We start from the raw sequence: 23,361 nt of genomic DNA, 5'->3' as shown, positions 1-23,361 counted from the left end.
CATATTACCTCAAGAATTTTTCAACTATATTTTTTTCAAATTTGTTTCAAGGAGTAATGTGCCTACTAAACGGAGAATCTGTTCGAACAAATATGTATAGTAATGTTTTTATCAACTAATATGAGTTTAATATATCGTAATAAAACGTTAAAACAACTATAAAACATGAAGCATGGACCAGGTGCACCGGTAGGATAAGTGGTTTCTGCTTTTTAAGAAAATGTAATGTCCCAGGTACACAACAAAAAGCATAAAATAAAGAGTCATATAAAAGTTATTTCTCATAGGTGGTATTCTTGAAGCTATCTTTGGATCAACCGTCTAAGGACAAGTTTAAGTCCTAAAGCGTGTTCCCGAAGCTGATTTAACTTAGGAGGTGTCGCATTTTGGGTCTGGGGTGGTGCTCTCGAGAGTGTCCAAAGATTAGTCCCAAGACCAATTGTAGGATGGAATTAAAGCATTATAAGACAATCTGAAGTAGTTTCAAGAAGCAATCTGAGACGCATCTTATCTAGGGACAGACTTACCATATCACAAGTGGATTTTTTAAATCGTTATATGGTAATTTTATGAATTTAAAATTGTTTACCAATTCTATCTTCTAACCTGTATGTAGTCAAATGCGCGAGTTCAAATGTATTAATGAAATGTTGTAATTGAACATGGAAAATAATTTTATTTTTAAATAAGAATTTAATTTGAAGTCTTATCGTATCGCGAAACACGAAGTTCAAAGTTCTATTATATGATCAAAATTGAAGTTGCCCGATGTAAGTTACATTTCATGTTCATCTTCACAATCAATGATGAGCAAAAAGAGAAATACAAAGATAGGGTGATCTTGAGTCAACTAATTAATTCGGAGTCACAAAGTAAGGCCGATAAATGTAACATATCCTATATTAAAAGAGCTTCGAGAATACAACTTAGGACAAATACATCTGATACATTAGGATACGCCCTAACTCTGAAACAGCTTCGAATTGATGTCTAAAGATCATCCTATCTTCATTAATTTTTGTGGCAGTTGTGACTATAGTGCTGTGTTTGCTGCATATAATTACCTTCTCTCAACTTTATCTAAAAGAATGTGCAATTTCGTCTCCGTAAAGTTCAGATTTCACTATTTCTGCTCATTATTTAAAGTACAGATGAAAATGAAAAGACAAGCATGCATTGGTAAAATTGTACATTAGAAATGTTGCTGCATGCTGAGGTCATCAGGCAATACAGAGAACCTTACCGCAAACCATTATGGTGCAACGTGTTGTGAAAGATGATGCCACGTTCCTTGCAAGTTAAAGAACCCTGTTGTCGTATTCAATAGGAACTTTTGCGCTACACCGCAGGAGGCTTGATTTCCCTACCATACCTACCTCTTCCTTGTGCATCATCATTTTGTTCATTCATCATCCATTTCATTATCATTGCCTGTACATAACTGAAATATTGCTGTATTGGGGTTTATCACCAATCAATCCTGGATTTGTTGCTACCAAACAATATACTATAACGAATTAAAGTTTCGCATTGAAATGTTGGGGACGACCTTATACGAGACGGCTGATGTAGCTTCGAGAAATATCTTTTAGAGTGTCCCAAAATGATCTTAATTTTGATAATAGGTTGTGTCTTATGGTTAATTTTAACGTACTTTTGGGAATTTATCCAGATTATTTGAGAAATCTGTAAAAAGTCTTCTATAATCTATGTAAATTTCACGAGTACTGAAACTTGTAATCTCATTTTAAACATAGATATTAAGTGATTTGAATTAATAGTATAGTCACTTGGTATTTTGTTGTACCAAACAAAAGTATATGTAATTTTTATTACATTTATTTAAAATATCCCGAGTCTATATTACAAACACCTTTTTCTGCGATTAGAATGTTCTGTAACAGATTTCTCAGGGTTTTTTTTTCGATGAACTGCTTAGATATTTGGTAAATTGCTTTTGCGTGGTGACTTGTCTCTCCTTACAAGGCTCCTCGCTTATTTACTTCCTGTTTACCGTGAGACTGAGTTTTTTCATAGGACGCATAATGGACATTTTGGATACAGATTCATTGGAGGGAATTGGCATATATTTAGTAAGATGCTTTTTCATGATCTTTTGAGGTAGTAGTTGGGTTGGGATGTTTTCCTAGAACAAATTAGTGTGCAACATTTTGTTATAAATGTTTTTAAATGAAGATCAGGATAAGTCTTTAGTAACATAGCTGCGTTTACTTCTTAGTTAAATCTTCTACACCTTGATGCTAAGGTTTTTTTCGTGATCGACTTCATTTAAATGAAGACGGTGTATTAAATATCATTCTTGCAAAAAAAAATACATAATGACTTAATTGCTTTCGAAACAAATCACTTTGGGTATTTCCGTTTCTGAGCTTGTGTCAATTGACGCATTGCATAATGGTTTATATTGAACATTTATAATAAACAAAAATGGCAATTTAGCACAGGGCATAGACGTGTTTCTCATTAACCCTAATGAGAACTTTTAACTTTGGGCTATTGATAAGGCTTCGTAAGTCGTCTCGTTACTCTTGACAGTTCTAATACTTTCTACTATAAATGCTTTAGCTTATGGGAAGAAGCTCTTGTGTACTTCTTTAAGCACAACGGGAAATGAATTGCTACTATTTCAATTGATATTGCCTATTTGGGTCATTCTCACATAAACAAAATTTCACTTTAATTTGCCATCGTTTTAAATCTTATGGTGTTTATTTAATTACGATGTTATTAAGTAGTGTAATTATCATTATCTTTAGAATCAATTTGCACAGGAATTGCATGAACAATGTAAAATTATGTCTGAATTAAAAAACACAACATTCAAAGTTAGTTCCCTAATGATTTCTCAGCAATCCACAAGCATGACAGCATTCTTTGTTTTCACTGTTGATGCAGCACTCACACAACACCTCAATAAATGTACTATCACTTTGGTTTTCTTTTCCAATATCTCTTGCAAATGATTCATTTTCTAATAAACACGACAGGCAACACAGCGAGTTTTTCAGCTTAGTACAACACATGCAACTGTTTGAAAAATTAGATGACTCTTTGGGATTACTATTTTTATCATTCAACCCATTCCTTTTACCTGGTTTCCACCCATACCGCCAATTGATCCCTTCCCATCCACGTTTTAATTGATCCAAAGTACTATACCGACGTCGGCCATATCTATATCCGATGGCTTCCCAAGCACGTTTGGTTTCTGATCTTGGTTCTTTTACAGATGATATATCCCATGGTTCCCAACCTCGCTTTTCCTCTGGAACTTGGAATGAATCTAGAGCATCGCCACTAAGTAACTCATTTAAGAAGTCTCTTTGTTCATCATTGTATGCTTCGGTAGCAGCAGCTGAAATGAAAAGAAATTGCGTAGTATTTTTGCGTACACAACTTGTTTTTATGGCAAAGATTTATATCATACCAGTTTGGAAGAGTATTAACAATATACATTCCGAAACATTTATATATCCCCTTGATGACTAGCTTTTAGCACTTTAAGTTTTCAGATTTATTTCCGTAAATATATCTTATTAACAGAACAATAATTTTTTTCTTGATTTGTATACGACAGTGAAATGTATGTACTATTAACCTCAGAAAACACATCTGGAATAAACAGGAATATGCTTTGATGAAGCTTGATCACATGATCTAATTACACAAATGAATGTATGCGATTGTTTCTGTTAGATGTTGACTTCCAATCGCAATGTGTAGTTCTTAGAGTTGTCTAATGAATGAACTAATGAGATCATATTGTCATTTAAGATTACAATGTTGTCCATGAAAGTGACCAGCATAATAGTATTCTTTCCGTGCAGTCATCAGATTTAGAATGTTGATTAATTAATTCGACTTGACCATTCTTCATAAAATATTTGTGTAATGTCCAGTCGTTAAAATTAACTATGAAGAGTAAAATTGTTATTTGAGTTTTGTACTGAATGAACTATATTTAGTTTTAAATAGGAGGATGCTAAGTACAAACGTCAATAATTTTTTTCTTATTCCCTGAATTAAACCAGTATGATTTAGTGGATGATAACATATTTGCTTATTTTTATTTTCCCAGGTATAATACAGCTATTAATGGGGACAAAATAAATATTAAAGTATTTGTAAATAACAAATTGAAAAATTAAACAATATTCCATGGTTGTTAACAACAAGACAAAAAACAAACATTAAGTGGTAGCCGCATGTTAATAATTTAGATTTCTCACATTGGCCTCAATCATTGGAAATGCATTTAGGAATATTTAAACTTTTTAAGTGAAGGGTAATAATAAAATTATCGAAATGGTAAAACCTAGGCAGTAGTTAAAAGGATTAGTCAAAAGGAAAGTCCGTATAACAAAAGGCAATATCAAGGTAAAACAGGGAAGTTGGAAACCCCCGCCTGATTTGGTACAGTTTATATCATGATTTGGTCATATCTTGACCTACACTTTGAAATCGATGGTAAAGGGAAACTATTGACCAAACTTTACGACAAATGTGATGACTTTTTATTCGGAATTGTCAACTTCCCTTTCATCTGTGACAACATCCCTTCAGCACCTGCGTATGGAGTGTTCATATCACAACTCATACGTTATGCCAGAGCTTGCCGAAACTACGCAGGCTTTTTGTATCGCGCTAGAATTCTAACAAATAGGCTTCTGGAAAGGGTTATGTTGCTACTAGATTGAAGTCATCACTACAGAAGTTTTATGGCTGCATCATGAACTCGTGGATCGTTATGGTGTATCCACCTGCACCATGAAAACTGATTTATTCAACGGGTCATAGTTTTCCTTTCCTCGTTTGTCTACCCCGGACTTGACTTTTTAACAGCAACTCGGCGGGTGTTTCTAGAAAAGCAGAGGACGCTAACCCTACCGGTGTACCTGGTCCATGTTCCCAATTTTTAGTGGAGTCCGAGTTGTTCATTGCTTTTGTTACTTTGTATGTATGATTTTAGTTACTTTATGTTTTTTGTTGTGTACGTCTGTTTTCCATGTCTGGTCTTAGCATATATATATAGCATATATATATTTGTGGTCTGTATAGCATTCCTTTGATTACCGCTATAACATTGGTTCCCTTGATTACTCTTACTGCTGATCCAAAATGTATAATATTCGGTACTTCAGTTTCTACTGTAATGTTTTTGAACGAGAAATGAAATATAAGTGTAGAAAGCATATTTAGCCTCCTAAGCGGTGAAAGGTGGAATTCATACAAAATTCTAGATATATAATATTCAAGAATCATCCACTTCTCTTATTACAAGTAACCAGTGCAGGTCTGGGTGTTAAAAGAATAGGCCTTCAGCAGCGCTAAGCTTGTCGTAAAAGGCGACTAAATAGTGCTCAGAACCTTAGCCAGGGGCTAGGGCGCTCTGCCCACAGAGCAACTAGGATGTGTGCCGTAGGTGGTGGAATGGGTTACCCCTGGCGTGTTACATGCCGGGGTTGTCAGGCTATAATACGGAAAACCTGACCGCAAACCATAGTGGTGCACCGTGTTGGGAAAGATGCCACGTTCCTCGCACGTTAAAGAACCCTGATGTGGTATTCGATAGGAGTAGGAACCTTTGTGCTCCGCCTCAGGAGGCTAAATTGCCCGACCTTACCCATCCCCCCTTTTTCCAGTGGCAGTCAAAATTTTCGACCCTATTATCCTTGTGACCCATCCTTTTTTTTTCATTTCATGTTCATTTTATCATCCATTTCATGTTCATTGTCTGAATATAGCTGAAATATTGCTGCTCGGACGTTAAACCACAACAAACAAAGAAACAAACCCTATTTCCATTGGCAATCAAAATTTGTCCACCCCATTGTCCTTGTGTCCCATCCCATTTTTCATTTCATCATCATTTCATGTTCATTTTATCATCAATTTCATGTTCATTGTCTGAATATAGCTGAAATATTGCTGCTTGGACGTTAAATCCCAACAAACAAACAAACTTATTACAAGTAATATTCGTTTGATCTTATCGAGACTTTTGCCTTATACCTAAGTGACTGTGCGTAGAATTTTTAAGGACAAACTAAAAAAGGGAAATCAGTTTAGAAACATTTTAAGGTAAATCAAAAAATTGAATTATATAGAGGTCAAGTATACTTAAACATACTGCAAAAAATATTCCGAAGAAGCTTATATTTAAACACAAAAAAAAAGAAAAAAAAAGAAAATAAAATGATAATAAATGGGCAACTATAACCAGACGCTCTGGCAATGTGCACTGCAAGTGTTATGAAAAGCACAAAATATATCTACACGAAAAGTTCATATATGAACTGTCTAATTTCGATAACCACTTAAATTCGATTAGAATAGTTTCTCGCTCGTCATTAGTTTACGAATACAACGCTAATTTATAGAAATCATCTCGTTGTTAAAACCTTAGACTAAAGATAAAGATAACATAACATAAATAAAATTGTTATAAATCGTAGGCACAACTGTCACAAGTTGTTGGTCAGATGCAAATTAAATTTCCTTGAACCTTTTTAGGAATACTTTTTTAAAAGAAGCCATTGCAAATACTTATTCTTGTAACCTTTTATTGGGTAATTTAATTACTTAGGAAAACTGATATCAAATTAATTCTGTCAAAACCAATACTTAATACAGTAGTTTTGTATTGTGATGTACCACTACTGTGGTACTTAATTCGATGTAAGCATAACTAACATGAATGGCTATGTCATTTTAAAAGATGGATTCTACTTGGTATCTTAGTAATCCGACTGTTCAAATCATGTAATCTTTGGGTTTACATTTGGAATGTTCGCTTTTCCAAAAAAAATAATTCATAGGTTGAATATAATAATTTTTAATATAAGATACGAAGTTTCGTTTTATCGTGTGATTATCGTCTTTAAATTCAAACCGTAATTCAAAGTCGTAAATCAAGCTAAAACAGCTAAATATACTGTTGTATGTGTATCATATAGTAAACAATGAGACATTTTGAACCAGACGTACGTTTTCTCGGTAGTAAACAAAGTATGGAGTTTGAATTTGGATTTAAGAATATAAGATTTGGATATTCTTATACACGAAATTGTAGTTTTCTAACTATTTAAGCCTCTGCCACCTATTGCAATTACATTCTTCGACAAATATTTTACCTGACAAGTTACAGGTCGTTAAATACAGACACTATACTACGTGTCTTTCATCTGAAAGTGTCTCTTGGAAAATATGCTAAAACTATACGATGGATACTTCCGACATCAAAGTCATAAATGACTTTACAAAGTACATTTTACTTCTACTGTGTTAAACTGCTCTGTTCATACGGATTAGTTTACGACTATTATAATACTATATTGTAATCTTTATATGTATGCTAGATATATGTTTGTTTGTTTGTTGGGGTTTAACGTCCGAGCAGCAATATTTCAGCTATATTCAGACGATGAACATGAAATTGATGATAAAATGAACATGAAATGATGATGAAATGAAAAGGGATGGGACACAAGGACAATGGGGTCGACAAATTTTGATTGCCACTGGAATTAGGGAGAGATGGGTAGGGTCGGGCAATTTAGCCTCCTGTGGCGGAGCCCTATGGTTCCTACTCCGGGAGAATACCACAGTAGGGTTCTTTAACGTGCGAGGAACGTGGCATCTTTCCCAACACGGTGGGTGCACCACTATGGTTTCCGGTCATGTTTTCCGTATTATAGCCTGACAACCCCAGCATGTAGCACGCCAGGGGTAACCCATTCCACCACCTGGGGCACACATCCCAGTTGCTCTGTGGGCAGAGCGCCTAGCCCACGGCTAGGGTTCTGAGCACTACTTAGTCGCCTTTTACGACAAGCTTAGCGCTGCTGCAGGCCTATTCTTTTAACACCCGGACCTGCACGGGTATATGCTAGATATAACTTAATGTGGCTATTATTTATGGCAAAGTTTTTTGTAAAAAGTAAATCGTAATTATCTTACTTGTTTGTCTTTTTTTTTTTACTCTTTTTTATAATTCTATAAGAACTGTTATTACTTTATTTCGTTGATTAAGATCGTACATCTAAGGTTGTTTCGTTTGTGATTATTTGTTCTTTCCATTTTCACTTTTTTAGACGTTTGAAGATTACAATTGGTTGTATCAGTTCTTTCATGAAACTACAAAATCATCTATGGCCATGACCTAGTTTCATAGGTCATACCAAACACTAAATTTATACGGTGTAATAGCATATATATATATATATATAGGTTATGTAATAAAGAGGAAACAAAATGCTGTTGTTTCGTAAAAAGAAGCGACGAAACCAATGGGCGAATGATTTCTTTTTACGAATCAATAGTCTCATTGTTAAAATTAAACTATTTTTCTGACCCGAATCTGCTTTGTGTTCTATTTAGGCCTTTTCTGTAATTTAAAGAGGGTTTACAAGCCGATACTTATGTAAACTAAGTGGAATTGAATAATTTTCATATTCACTTTTGTTAAATAATCATTCGCACATGGGTATGTCTAGTTCAAATCCAATTATATAATTTTTATTTATAATATGTCATAAATGTATGTAGTAAAATGGCTTATTGTACCGCCCGGCCGGTTGTTCGACCGTCAATATGGTGTTCAATAATTAAGAAAAGCTTCGAGAGATCTCTTGGAATTTAAAGGCAAGTGCTAATCTTGATACAAGGAAATCTCCTTATTGTTATTTTTTTTTCTTTTTTTTTCCACATCATCTGTTGAGAACACCGAGAACAAGAGATACGTAGTGTAGCTGATTTTTCTTCCGTCACATTTTATGGAAATTTGTTGCTCCTCATGTTTCAGAAATAGAGATGTTCGACCACTACTTGCATCCCTACGTAAAAACTAAGTAAGAACAAAATACTACGTTGTGTTTGTTTAGTATTGTGGTTATTTTTACTTAACGTTAAATGGGGTCGTTAAGGCCTTATAAAACTAGTTTATGTTTGTTTTGTTTGTTGGGGTTTAACGTCCGAGCAGCAATATTTCAGCTATATTCAGACAATGAACATGAAATGAAAAAAAGGATGGGTCACAAGGATAATAGGGTCGACAAATCTTGATTGCCACTAGAAAAAGCGAGGATGGGTAAGGTAGGGCAATTCAGCCTCCTGTGGCGGAGCGCAAAGGTTCCTACTCCTATCGAATAGCACAGCAGGGTTCTATAACGTGCGAGAAACGTGGCATCGTTCCCAACACGGTGCACCACTATGGTTTGCGGTCAGGTTTTCCGTATTATAGCCTGACAACCCCGGCATGTAACACGCCAGGGGTACCCCATTCCACCACCTGGGGCACACATCCCAGTTGCTCTGTGGGCCGAGCGCCTAGCCCATGGCTAGGTTTCTGAGCACTATTTAGTCGCCTTATACGACAAGCTTAGCGCTGCTGCAGGCCTATTCTTTTAACACCCGGACCTGCACGGGGCTAAAACTAGTTTAACCACACACCACAGATTACATTCATGGTAGTCATTAATGTGTCTCTTTGTCGTTATATTAATTTTTATTTTGATTTGAAGAATTTGTCATCGTTCTGCTACCGTGGATTGTATTTCTTTTGTTGTCTGGGCCTTTCATACCTTACTTAAAGGTGTGTTTACATTCGATGAAGACCTTTTGGTGATCTCTGCTAGTATTTACTGTTTTGTCGTTAGGTTATAGACTGTTGCATTTGTTACGTTTCACTATGTTCTTTTCTTTTGTAAGATAAAACTAGGGATACTATTTATCATGGTTACTTTAAAGAAATTATTATTTATTATGTAAAATGTCGGTAAGCAGGAAATATAGTGGGTAAAGCAGTGGACCCTAAAATTTAAAACAAACGTTTCCACTATAACTCTATTTCAACCAAAAACTGCAACCGGGAATGTTGATATTTGAAAGATAACTAATCTTTAATTACAAGTAAATACTTTAAAGCAAGTGGAGATAACAGTCAAGTGCCAATTCGTGAAAACAAGTTTGTTCTTTAATTGACAAAATAGTTGAGTGGGATATTTTTACACGACGTACCGTGCAACATCTGGTTGGACAAGTGGTAATCAATGGTGTATTGATAAAGACCTACACTTTTTTATAAGTGTGATATTTTGAAAAAAAAATCGCATATTGTGTTGACGCGTTTATAGCAAACGGTCGGCATTCCCATGGGAACAAATTTTGCTCCTCTACTTGCTGACCTGCTCCTTCACTTTTATGAGGATGACTACAACTAATCTGATCCAAAAGAAGGAACATCGTTTAGCTATAGTTGATCAATCCTAGTTTCGGGGTTTTATACATCGCATCTACTCTAAAAAACTTGAGATAAACGTCTACTGCAGACACTGTGCAGTCAGTCTCATATCTTGACCCTTACACTTAGAGATCAATGGTAAAGGAAAACTATTGACCAAACTATACGAAAAACGCGATGACATTTCATTCCATCTGCCAACTTTCCTTTCATTTGTGGCAACATTCCTTTAGCATCTGCGTATGGAGTTTTCACATCACAAGTCATACGTTATGCCAGAGCATAATTTTATAAATATTTTTCAAAACCTTACATTATGGAGATCCATGAAAAAAAGATAGATATTCTTTTCTTTTTTGAAAATCTGTAGCCATGGTGACATAATAAAAATATACATCAGTTTTCATAACAAATTGTGGGTGCCTTCCCAAAATTAATTGTCAAAAAAATTGTCTAAAATATCAGGCACTTAAAAACTGCCAAAAAAGTATGTTGGCATGGTACTATTGTGAAAAATTTTTTTTTAAAAAGTGTACCTTTTTCTGCTCATTTGTTCATGATTTTAATTCTTAAAGTTCGTGCGAAATTTTGAATTTTTTTAAAAACAGCCTGTTGGTGTAGGGAAGAGAATCCAATCCGGAGAGGACCTGAATCTTTCCGGATACCTTAAAGCATGCATTTGGCACCTCTTTACCTTCACAAGTATTGCATCTATCTATGTGCGATTGCTCTACTACCCACAATCAATATTTCCACCAAGTTTCACCTTTTATTTGCAAGTTTTACAAAATTGGACTGGGCCAGTTTTGTGTACAAAACAGTGCACCTAAATCATATTTGTATAGTGCAACCCTATGAGAAAAAGGAAATTTGTAGGTCAGAGAGGCAAAGGTCAAGGTCACAATGACTTATCAAATTATAATTATGAGGACGAAAATTGATAACTTTTGAACGCCTTCATAGAATTTCACCAAACTTGGATAGTTGAAGATTTTTGGGGTAAAGAAGACACCTATTGATTTTGAGTTCAGTAGGTAAAAGGTCAAGGTCTCACGGACTCAAAATATAATTTTGCATTTTTCAATATTCCATGAAATTTTACCTTTGTTGCGAGGCGAGGGACTTGGAGCACTGCTCTTGTCTACATTATTTTGTCCAATGAATCGGGTTTATTCTTCAAATAAATATGTCTGCATGGGATTTTTTTATTATCAGACCGATGCTTAACATATCATTGTACAGTTTTAAATTATTTACTTCATTTTTTAAAGATTTTTAACTGATATAATTCACCTAATTTGTAGCTTAAGTTCTTAGCTTACTGAATTAATTCCATTCCTTCCACGTTCCTTTGACAAACTTTAACGTTTTATTATAACATTGTAAAAACATGGATAAAATACACATTTGTATTATTTTTTTATTTATTTATTTTTTTTTTATTGTTTATTTATTTTTATTTTTTTTTTGTATTGTTTTTGCCTCACAGTGATTGATTGATTGTTATGATTATTACATTATGTTTAACATATTTGTATCAGGTACCATTGATTCTTGTTTTTGTTTTGTTTTGTTTTTTATTATTATTTCTGTTTCTCAGTTTTAAGATACGTATGGTCAACATTACTGATATATTTAGTTCAACTCGCAAAATAATTGTAATTTGTACGCATTTTAGGTACTTATTCGTGAAGTTTTCGATACAGATGTTGAAAAACAATATGTTATAAACCATACTTTTTGGTAGTAAACGATGAAAAAGTGGTACATGAAAATATTTTACACAAGGAAAAAGATTTCAAATCGTTTAGTTATTAAATCTGTAGTGAGCAATGCGATGCGATTCAAAGTAGAAAACTTTAAGACGAACATTCTTGTATTCAGTTTTTCAGACAGATAATACTTTTTTTACTGATAGAAAAGTTAAATATTAGAATAAAGGATCATACGAGTGATTAAAATGTAATTTCAAAATACATTATTGATCAATCAGATTGCTTGCGTTTGATGTTGTCAATATTTTAAACCTTGTTTTCTAAACTAAGAAAACAATGCATTTTCAAATGGATTAGTGAGCTCAGCTTGATTTAAACTAAAAATACATTAAAAGTTACTTAATAATCTACTTTGTGGATAAGTAAGACCTTTGAAAGCCATTGAAAACTACATGTGATAAATATCTATATGAAACTTCAACTTCAACGGTCACTTCAAGAGTATTACAATTTTTATTCACTATGGAAAAAACGGGTATTGTGAAATAAGTGTAAGCACGATCTGAAAAGCTCCACAATTCCTAATACTCAAATTAAAAAGAAATATGACCACAAACAAACCCACAATAAAAAATAATTCAAAAATGTTTTCAATTCAATTAAAATACCAGTTTTTTTAACTTTTAGCCCTAAACACCGTCTCTGATCACCTAATGGAAATATGAAAATAACTCTTGGTCATTCCTTTAAAATATTTTTTTTGGAATTCGACTATTTCATAGGATACCCTTTATCTCTCAGTTACTTGTGGTTATCCAAATATGTTCACGGGCATTTTTAACCTTTGTTTTTTTCCAGCCACCTTATGCAAATATGTTCTCCTATAGAGGTTCTTATTATTACTTGTCGAAATCGATACAATTCAGTAATTCACAGGTAATGAAGCAAAAACTTCAGCGCAATTCTCGTAAGAGTTGGTCAAAAGTAATCAGTAAACACACCTGTGAGAGGTCAGGAATAACCTGACGAAACCGGTTTGAATGGGTCGGGTGTATCCAGTCAATACATGTGTAAGGGGTCAAGATTAACCAGTTTATACTTTTGTAAATGGGTAGAAAGTAACCAGTCATCACTTGAGTGAATGATCAGAATTCACCACAGACAATTGTGTGTGAAGTAGTTAAACGAAAACAGTCATAACCTGTGTTAGAGGGCCAATCAATACTCGTAAGACTTACAAAGCAAAAGCAAAATTTATGTGAGAGGGTTTAAATTAACCACGTTACCTGTGTATAATGATATTGTGGGGCCAGATGTAGCCAGCCTTGTGGTGTAAGGGTTTCCTCGTCGTTCATTGAAGACCAATGGATGACCTTGGGCTGATATTTTCATTTCGGTGAGGTTGTTGTCTCTTTGACATATTCCCCATACCCAATCTCGTTATTAAGTCGATAAATTTGTATGAATAATTAATAAATAAAAAAATATATGTACCCGTGTGTGATTTTCAAAAGTTACCAGACAATACCTGTGTCTAAAGTTCCTCAAGTTAATATACTTGTGAAGGATCAACATAAATCAAACTTTATCTGTGTGAGTCTGCCAAAATTAACCAGCAAATACCTGTATGAGGTGCCCAAATGAAACTAGAATATGTGTGAGGGGGTCAAGATTAATATAAGTCGATATTTGCTTTAAATTGTCAAGCTTATTGACCTAATTATGGAAAAGTAGAAATTAGACTAAAACTAGAACTGTGTGAGAAGGCCGCGTAGGGGACGGAATCAAATACGATTTCTTTTAACAACGCAAATGTGTACAACTCATGGACGCAAACACCTATTAATTTCAGGTGAACATTACTTCGGACACCAAAACATAATAATGTATACAATTTAATGTATATTAACTATAGGAACGTTTATAAAACAGTACCTAGCTGTTACATGTGTAGGATAGTCAGATACTTTGTTTTTATCTAAGAGACATCCTGTTTTAAATGGTTAGATGAACGATGTAATGCCATATTAAAAATATTGAAGTTATCCTCACTTTTAAAAACAGATATGAATTAATCTTTCAAATAAACAGTGGTAAGTTCGTAAATAAAATTTTGTTTTGAACCAACATATTAGATAGCTTACTATTCAATTGTGCTTCGAAATGGTCTGTACAAAACTAAGTGCGATACTTATTTATGAAAGGAACTGCCATAAAACCGTATTGGTGTTTAAACCAAAATACTTACGTAAACTAAGTAAATACTTGATTGAAAACGGCTGTGCTAATTGGTGAAGACAAAACTTTTCAGAGGTACACGCTTCGGCATGTAGGTTATGTGGGAGAAGACTAATTAAAGGGGTAATAGTCAAAGAGTAATCAAGGAAACCAAGGTTATAGCGGTAATCAAAAGAATGCTATCCAGGGACAAAGACCAGACATGGAAAACAGACATACACAACAAAGAAGATAAAGTAATTAAAATCATACATGCAAAGTAACAAAAGCAAATGAGCAACTCTGACTCCACTAAAAACTGGGAGCATGGACCAGGTGCACCGGTAGGGTAAGCGTCCTCTGCTTTTCTAGAAACACCCGCCGAGTTGCTGATAAAAAGTCAAGTCCGGGGTAGACAAACGAGGAAAACTATGAACCGTTGAATAAATTAATTTTCATGGTGCAGATGGATACACCATAACGATCCACGATCATGATGAAACGTCTGTAGTGATGATTTCAATCTTGTAGCAACACAACCCTGTTCCAGAAGCCAATTTGTTAGAGTTCTAGCGCATACAAAAAGTCGCCCCGTGCAGGTCCGGGTGTTAAAAGAATAGGCCTACAGCAGCGCTAAGCTTGTCGTATGAGGCGACTAAATAGTGCTGAGAAACCTAGCCGGGGGCTAGGCGCTCTGCCCACAGAGCAACTGGGATGTGTGCCCCAGGTGGTAGAATGGGGTACCCCTGGCGTGTTACATGCTGGGGTTGTCAGGCTATAATACGGAAAACCTGACCGCAAACCATAGTGGTGCACCGTGTTGGGAAAGATGCCACGTTCCTCGCACGTTAAAGAACCCTGCTGTGGTATTCGATAGGAGTAGGAACCTTTGCGCTCCGCCACAGGAGGCTAAATTGCCCGACCTTACCCATCCCCCCTTTTTCCAGTGGCAATCAAAATTTGTCGACCCTATTGTCCTTGTGTCCCATCCATTTTTATTTTCATTTCATGTTCATTTTATCATCCATTTCATGTTCATCGTCTGAATATAGCTGAAATATTGCTGCTCGGACGTTAAACCCCAACAAACAAACAAACAAACATACAAAAAGTCTGTGTAGTTTCATCATTATCATTAAGCGTTCAAAATATTCATTAGTTCCATTTGTTGGTTGTTATTAAACGATTTATTGTTTCTAAAAGGAGGATATCCATAACCGTTACTACTTTTTATTTACCAAGTTAAATTTCAGAAAAATATCAGTTGAAAAAAAAACCCAACATTTTGGTTAAATACCATAAAGGGGAAAAAAACAAAGAGACACGGCATTATGTATAGTTTGTATCTGATAGGCAATTATATTGTAGAATCCTTGATACTAAAGATTTAAATACCAATATGTTTTTAAACCCCAAAAATACAATGTACAAACAATGTTTCAATTAAATGCAAAATTTATTTTTCGATCTTCTAAAATTTGTAAGGAAAAAGAAGATGACAAACATCTCAACGTGCTATTTTCAGTAAATGACTGATCAAATATACAAAAGTAGCAATTAAAAGATACTTACTGCAATAGATAATCCATAAGCTGATAATAAGATACATTACACTCTTCTCTCTGAAACAAAACACATTGAAAAACTTCATTTATGAATTACGATATCGCGAGAATCATAAAAAAATAAGCTGAATAGTAGGCAGAAATAAAAGTGTTTACTTTTTAATTAGTCCGATGGTGACATCAGTTAACGTGGACTCAAAGTAAAACACGGGTCCAAAGTCAAATATCAAACAAGAGTAAATGTTTAGTATTTTAGCCAGTGTTTTGGATTTAATTCAAAACCAAAACTGGAAGAAGTAAAATTAGTTTAAGATATCATTCATTGCAGGATGTGAATGATTCCATTAAACCAGAGTTTCAATATTGATATTAATAGGATCGAACGAGAAATAATTCTGAAAACATTAATTGAGTAATTGAAAAATGGAATCAACAGCGAATGACATTTCAACCCCCTATTATTTCCTTTAAGTTGAAGAGAAATGCACGAATCAGCAGCATGACTCTAGAATTGTAATATATAATATTGTCACAAAGAAATTTTTCGGTACCCTTACTCATCTTATGTAATTATGAATTTATAAACACTTCTAATTTTCAGCGTATTTAGAACAATAATAAAAATGATATGACTTTTTGAAAATAAAACATGTACAAGAATTTACCTGATATTGTCGTTTGTTCCAATCTCTATTAGCCTGTTGTTTTTATAATGAGAAATGCCTTCATTACCACTGATTCACGTGGGGGATACCCGTAATTATGTTGTCATTGTTGGTCTTCAGCGTTAAAACGTCTCTCACGCAACTCTTCTGTGTTACTGAGTGTTAACTTTGCTTTGTTGAATATTAAATGAATTATCTGATATTACTGTAGGAGTGAACAAAATCATTCACACATAATAAATCTTTAATACTGAATATCTCCTTCTTCTTTATTTCGCATCATTGATATTGCTATAATTTGATAAATGCGAAATAAATGTTGCTGATAATTGATGTGATGATTTGATTCAATATGGACACAATTCCCTGGCATACACTACTTTCTATAAACTACCTATTTTTGGTCAGTTGGATTGCATGTGCATAAATATAAATAATACCCAGTTCTAATGATACTAAGAGTTCAGGGCATTCTACACTAATATGCTATATTTGTCGTATTCAATGATGACTCGAACATTCGTAATTCGTACTAAGATGGAAAGTGGATACTCATTTTTATTAAAGTGACTGTTCAGTGATATGTAAAACGGTGGTATCCTTCTCATCTCTTTGTTTTCATTCACGTTTAAATATAATATTATTAGTCTGTTGAATTCCAAATATAAATAGTTTCTTTCTCAACGACAGAAATTACGTACAGACAATTAAATATTGTTATTCCTTGAAAAAATCAACACATGGCAAAGTAAAGATATAAAATCTATATCCCCCATTAATGTTGATTTTACCAATGTATGCGACCCCGTGCAGGTCCGGGTGTTAAAAGAATAGGCCTGCAGCAGCGCTAAGCTTGTCGTAAAAGGTGACTAAACAGTGCTCAGAACCTTAGCCGGGGGCTAGGGCGCTCTGCCCACAGAGCAACTGGGTTTTGTGCCCCAGGTGGTAGAATGGGGTACCCCTGGTGTGTTACCAGGTGGGGTTGTCAGGCTATAATACGGAAAACCTGACCGCAAACCATAGTGGTGCACCGTGTTGGGAAAGATGCCACGTTCCTCGCACGTTAAAAAAACCCTACTGTGGTATTCTTCCGGAGTAGGAACCATAGGGCTCCGCCACAGGAGGTTAAATTGCCCGAACCTACCTACCTCTCCCTATTTCCAGTGGCATAAAAATTTGTCGACCCCATTATACTTGTGTCCCATCCCATTTTTCATTTCATCATCATTTCATGTTCATTTTATCATCCACTTCATGTTGATCGTCTGAATATAGCTGAAATATTGCTGCTCGGGCGTTAAACCCCAACAAACAAACAAATAAACAAACCAATGTATAAGAAAATTACATTACTAAATAAGGATGAGATAAAAGTACACAAAAAATCTTCCTTAAGCCAAGTTTACAAAATAAAAAAAACAGTGTTTATTATCTACGGAAAAATGAGTGAAGACATAAAGTTAATTGACATTAACTCATTAAAAAGGTTTAAAACGTAAAACCAGCTTCACTAATTAGGACCATATAAGTACGACCAGTAATGAAAACTAAATGCTTAAAAGGCTTGCAAGTCGCTATAGTAGACAATTTTAACTAAAGAGGAACTCAGTTCGTCAAAGGTATATTATGTAGATAAAGTCGACGCATCAAACTAGTACGAAGCCTGCAAAACAATCAGGAACTGCCTCGAATAAAGATAGATTAATACGAATAAAAATGGGCGTGAAGAATCAAAATCATGTCATTGAATTAACATTATTGATCTGGTTCTGCGCTTAAATTTATATGTAACAGACGCTTAAATCTAGGATTTCCTTGGATTTCACTGGGTTTCTACATTCTAATAGAACATGCAAGTAATAAACCTGATATTTTATAACAGGAGGTCTTTGATCCCGATATCTGCGTCAAACTACTATACTCGGCGTCACATAAATAACATACTGTTAAAATTTGAATAAAAATATTTTCTACGACTTTATTGAGACCTACCGTCGTTTAAATTGTCTTAAATGACTTGCTCATTCGTTTAGCCAAACGGCTTCTCCCTAAACATTGAATCGTTAAATTCCGGTCAGATTTTAATTCTAGGTGCCAATATTTACATTGTAAAAAGTCGGCCATGTTTACAGTGATCGGGTTGCTAGATGTTGTTTACGTTTAAATGGTTTGTCCAAAAACCGAAAAACCCAGAATGCATTTCGGCGTTATTTCGGATATCTCGGATTTATTTTACGCGAACAACGTACAATACCGAGAAGTTAATCAAGCAGACGATTGTCACCGGAGTTCGACGGGAACTTACGAACTTCGTTTGTAAACAAATCGTCCCGTAGAAACCAACATGGCGGATATTAGTATGGGATTTTCCCGTAAGGATTTGTTACACATGATTTAAGCTAAAAGTGACTTGTTCAGGGAGAAGCCGTTTGGCTAAACGAATGAGCAAGTCATTTAAGACAATTTAAACGACGGTAGGTGTCAATAAAGTCGTAGAAAATATTTTTATTCAAATTTTAACAGTATGTTATTTATGTGACGCCGAGTATACACAAATTGAAAAAAAAATGTACCAACTGAATATTCCCGATCTTTATCCTTAGGTAGGATATCTAAAAATCGGGGTAGACAATTTCCACAATACATTTTTTTGGAATTTATGTGATGTGCGAATAATTTTGTTTTGGTGGTATTTTCTTCTTTTAGTTTTATGCACTGTCGCAAAGTACACTTCTTTCCAGTTTGTTTTCTTTTTCTTTTTTTTTCTTTTTTTCTTTTTTTCTTTTTTTTTTTTTTTTTTTTTTTGTCTCATCGAATATATCACTTTCCTTAATTTATTTCAAACTTGATTCAAAGTAATGCCTTTCATTGTACAGCCAATCAAAGTTAATCCTTTGTTCTCCTGTCAGGTAAACCGATGAGGAATAATTTCTTTTTTTTTTCTTTTTTTCCTACCCTTTGATTTATTTGTGTTTTGTTGTTTTGTGTGTTTGTACTTTTTTCAAATTGTTTTATTGATACCCATTGAAAGAGATGCAGGAGGGCATGCTACCAAGAAACTTTTTAGATTGCTTAATGTACATTCAAGAACTCTCCTGATGAAATTGGGCGTTTACATTAATTTTGTGAGAAATTTTCATCTTTTACGTATGGGCTTGACCTACTTTCATCAACTCACTACGTGGCCTTTTAATTTTTGAAACCCGAGTGTAACACTTGTGATTGCGATAGAATTAAAGTACCATGAGATACAATAATGCTAAATAATAATTTATTGAATTGAGTTATTTTAATTAGTTTCGTATAATACACGAGATATACCAACTTTTCCCTTGTTTGGAACCAATTGGCACAAGAACCCAATCGTTGTATAGTACTAAGTAATACAACATGCAGTTTAAAAGGTAGAAAAAGTGTTATATATGTGGGACAATTAGGAATTGTTTAGAATGCTATTTTGTCGAGTAAATATTTGATAATAATGAAACTTCCAAAGTCCTATAATGTAAATATTTCATACTTTTAACTATCGGTACCAATGCATATCTTTTTCAATATTACATGTTTCAGCATTGGCTAAGTCACCATTTCCTTATATCTTCATTGTCTGGTTTTCAGTTTTTGGAGTAGGTTGCTGTTCTGTCTGTACGTTTAGTTGACACTGGATCATAGTAACTGTCTTCTTTGACAGCTTTCTCTTCTTGAGAAGGTGTGGATGTTAATATGCTTGTGCAAGATCAGTTTTCTTTAAGCTGCCAGATGAGCCTCTTTTTTTCAGGTGATAAGTTGTTCTAGGTCCTTTGATTTATTAGTGGTTCCACAGTTGTCTGTTTGTGTCTACCCATAAGGTGGTAACGAAAATGGCCGTATGTCAATTGTTGAGTTGCAGTCTTTAAGGTCTTCTAGAGGATGAGACAATAGTCCTCCGGTGCACCTGGTCCATGTTCCGAGATTTTAGTGAAGTCGGAGTTGCCCATTTACTTTTGTTACTTTGTATTTATTATTTTAGTTACTTTATATTCTTTGTTGTGTTTGTTTTCCATGTCTGGTCTTTGTCCTTGGATTGCATTGTTTTGATTTCCGCTGGAGTCTTCGTTCCCTTGATTGCTCTTTCTATACATGTGCATACAAAACTAGTAAAAGCATTGCTGCCTGATGAACTACTTGGTCAATAATTGATTCTTCTTTGTAGTTTGTCCTTTGTTCTGCATCCTTCCTCCTATAAATTTAGTATTGTTGAAAAGTAACCATTCGCGGTGATAACGGGAAATGCTGTATTTGTGGTGGCATCTGTATAACAGCTATGTGGTAGTTCGTTGTAGCTGATTCTGATGTTGAATGCACACTGTCTTTAGTACTCAGAAACATATGTTATGAATGGTTATGAATGAAGAGTGTTAAACAAACAGGTTATGAAAAGGCGTAAAACTCCTATTCATTGTATCAGTAAAGGAAAAGCAAAGACATTATGAATTATTAATACTTTAGATGATGCAAGATTTATGAAAATTCTGGAGATTCATTCAGAAGATACATACCTCTGATTTACCGGCTCGAAGAGCTAAGGCTTTTGCCTGTAGAACAATCCATGAAGTATGCATAGCATTCATACATTAATTTCCTGTCTCCTCTCCAAAACAACCATGAAGTCTAACCTCGTGGATAGGAACTAAACAATGCGGTCGTACTATTCGGTAAAGATTTTTTTTTTTAAATACAGAAGTCGTTATAGAGTGGGCTACCTGTTTAATTTATAATTATATGATGTATCTGTGACAAAAAAATGACGAATGTCAATTCCATAATCAAATCCGTCCGCCCGTTTGTTCGTCACGTTTCGAGGGTACTTAGTGTTAAGTCAAGCAATTTTATACAACCTTTATACATATTGAAGATGTTTTCCTCCTATGATGGAGAAATTTGATTAATATATTCCTACATTTTTTTTTAACTTATTTAAACGTTGCAGAGTGATTAAATACATATTGAAAATGTTAACCTTCTGTTAAAAGAATTGTGATATTTTTTTTTCATACATATACTGAAGAGGTGCTGACACAGACGCAGGTCATAAAGTATTGAATTTGTATTTGATATTTATCTTTTCAATTCAGTTGCTTTATTTACTTTTTCACATTGACATACATTTTTATACTTTCTTCTATTATTGAATAATTTATTGTTAGAAAAAAATACTATAAATTTCCTTCTGGTTTGAGTGTATCTATAGATAATGTAGTTTTAGATCTTCCTGCTTTTGTGCACTCACATGATAGTATTCAATCAACGTTGCCATTCCAAACCATATTGAAAAATTGAACGTTTAATGTTGAATGAAAGAACAGTCGAATACGTTTGGAGGTTTATTTTGTTCTTTATGTCCTTTTTTTTTTTTTTTTTTTTTTTTTTTTTTGTTTTTTTTCACATGAATTTTGTATATTTAATGATATAAGTCAAAACGTAAATCCATAGAAGAAGAGTTATTCAGTGCAATGATAAGATGATTATGCTTTAACAGAATAAAAGACGAGAAAACTACTTTATTTATTAAACTGCAATGATTCATACGTTTATATTTCATCACGTTTTCATCTTTTATATTCCTTTGAGATGTTCCAATAGGCGTTATTTTACATTCTGCTCTTTAATTTCAATGAACACTTTTTGGTAGGTTTTCCTTCAATGGTGGTACATTCGTTTGTATAATGCGTTTAATTTGAAAGGATAGTGGTATAAATTTTTCAAAATGTTTTCAATTTAATTTTAAACTAACATCTCGTCCAACCTGTTTACATATCGACAGCTATAAGAATATATGTTGTTTGTTTTTCTAAAGGCTATTGTATCGACTCTATCATTATTACCTTATTCACTCTATCATTATTACCTTATTCATCGCCTGTTAATTTTCACAAATTGATTGAACGTAATTAGTGTTATTGAAATGTATTTCAATACGATATTGTATTATCTTTATCCTATTTTATGTTTTAAGATAATGCTACATTAATAGAACAGTCTTATATTTCATTTAATATTGATTTAGGTAAAAGTATATATCAAAAAACTTTTTGAACATTCATGATTTCTTGTATTTTTATATGCGTTAAACATGTCTGTTTCCAAATATTGAGGATTGTTCTTTCTGAGAGCTTCTTTTTTTTTGTCTCTTGGAAGCATAATGTCAGTAAATGTAGTCCATCTTACTTCCTATTCGTGTGTGTGTGTGTGTGTGTGTGTGTGTCTTATTTTGTTTATGTTCTCTAAATTAGACATCTTTGTCGACATCTCCGCAAAAGTCTACATGTCTAAATGTGTAAGCTAAATCCTCAAGGGACGTATTTATACAGTGTTGATTAAATGCGATTCGCAATTTGAGAGGATAAGCATAAAAGATACTGACGACGCTGTGTCGTGACAAACGGCTGATATACCGATCTGCCAAAAAAATAAAAGTGCTGTAAAAACTGTTTGTTTCTACTTAATCCACCTTTACGAATTGTCCTAATGCATGTTTTATAAATTTAAACTAATTTTTCAATACTTGTAATATTTCTCTTAAGGTCAATGTACACGTTATATATGTAACTATTAACATTGTTGCAAAATGCTGTTGATTTTTTTTTTTTTCGAATTGAAATCGAGAGTATCCACGGTACAAAAAAATATTTAAAGCAACAAACAGGAAAATTAAGGACGAAGTAAAGGAAAAAGCGAATATATATTAAATCCATCAAAAGAAACAGAAAGATTTTTTTTAAGTAAATAAAGCAACTTTGCCAACACAAAACATTGATAGCACGAACCACGGGCGTCGGAAGGGTATACGACTCTCTCGCCCCGTGCAGGTCCGGGTGTTAAAGAATAGGCCTGCAGCAGCGCTAAGCTTGTCGTATAAGGCGACTAAATAGTGCGCAGAAACCTAGCCGGGGACTAGG

General features: G+C 34.1%; 1 protein-coding gene and 1 long non-coding RNA gene across 2 annotated transcripts in view; one reads left to right on the top strand and one right to left on the bottom strand.

The window, feature by feature from the left end:
• LOC148619050 (uncharacterized) overlaps positions 1–23,361 on the top strand; it is a 196,677-nt gene that overhangs the window by 29,176 nt on the left and 144,140 nt on the right. The window lies entirely within an intron of this gene.
• LOC148619059 (uncharacterized) lies at positions 1,954–17,209 on the bottom strand. The gene is made up of 3 exons (XM_088578598.1): positions 16,424–17,209; positions 15,766–15,815; positions 1,954–3,376 (listed from the first exon to the last, which is right to left on the bottom strand). Exons 2-3 carry the CDS (start codon positions 15,800–15,802, stop codon positions 2,856–2,858), a joined length of 558 nt encoding a protein of 185 aa, XP_088434724.1. The 5' UTR covers positions 15,803–15,815; positions 16,424–17,209; the 3' UTR covers positions 1,954–2,855.

This window comes from Perna viridis, chromosome 4, assembly GCF_037379345.1.
Source record: "Perna viridis isolate PV_CMFRI_1.1 ecotype Kerala chromosome 4, ASM3737934v1, whole genome shotgun sequence".
Classification (NCBI taxonomy): Eukaryota; Metazoa; Mollusca; class Bivalvia; order Mytilida; family Mytilidae; genus Perna; species Perna viridis.
Note: the sequence above shows the minus strand (reverse complement) of the source record. Positions and strands in the feature narration are given on the sequence as shown.

Coding starts and splice junctions, on each gene's coding strand:
- LOC148619059 (XM_088578598.1), bottom strand. CDS start 15,802: ATGTATCTTATTATCAGCTTATGGATTATCTATTGCA. Junction 3,377..15,765: donor CTTATGGATTATCTATTGCA/GTAAGTATCTTT, acceptor TTTTCATTTCAG/CTGCTGCTACCGAAGCATAC.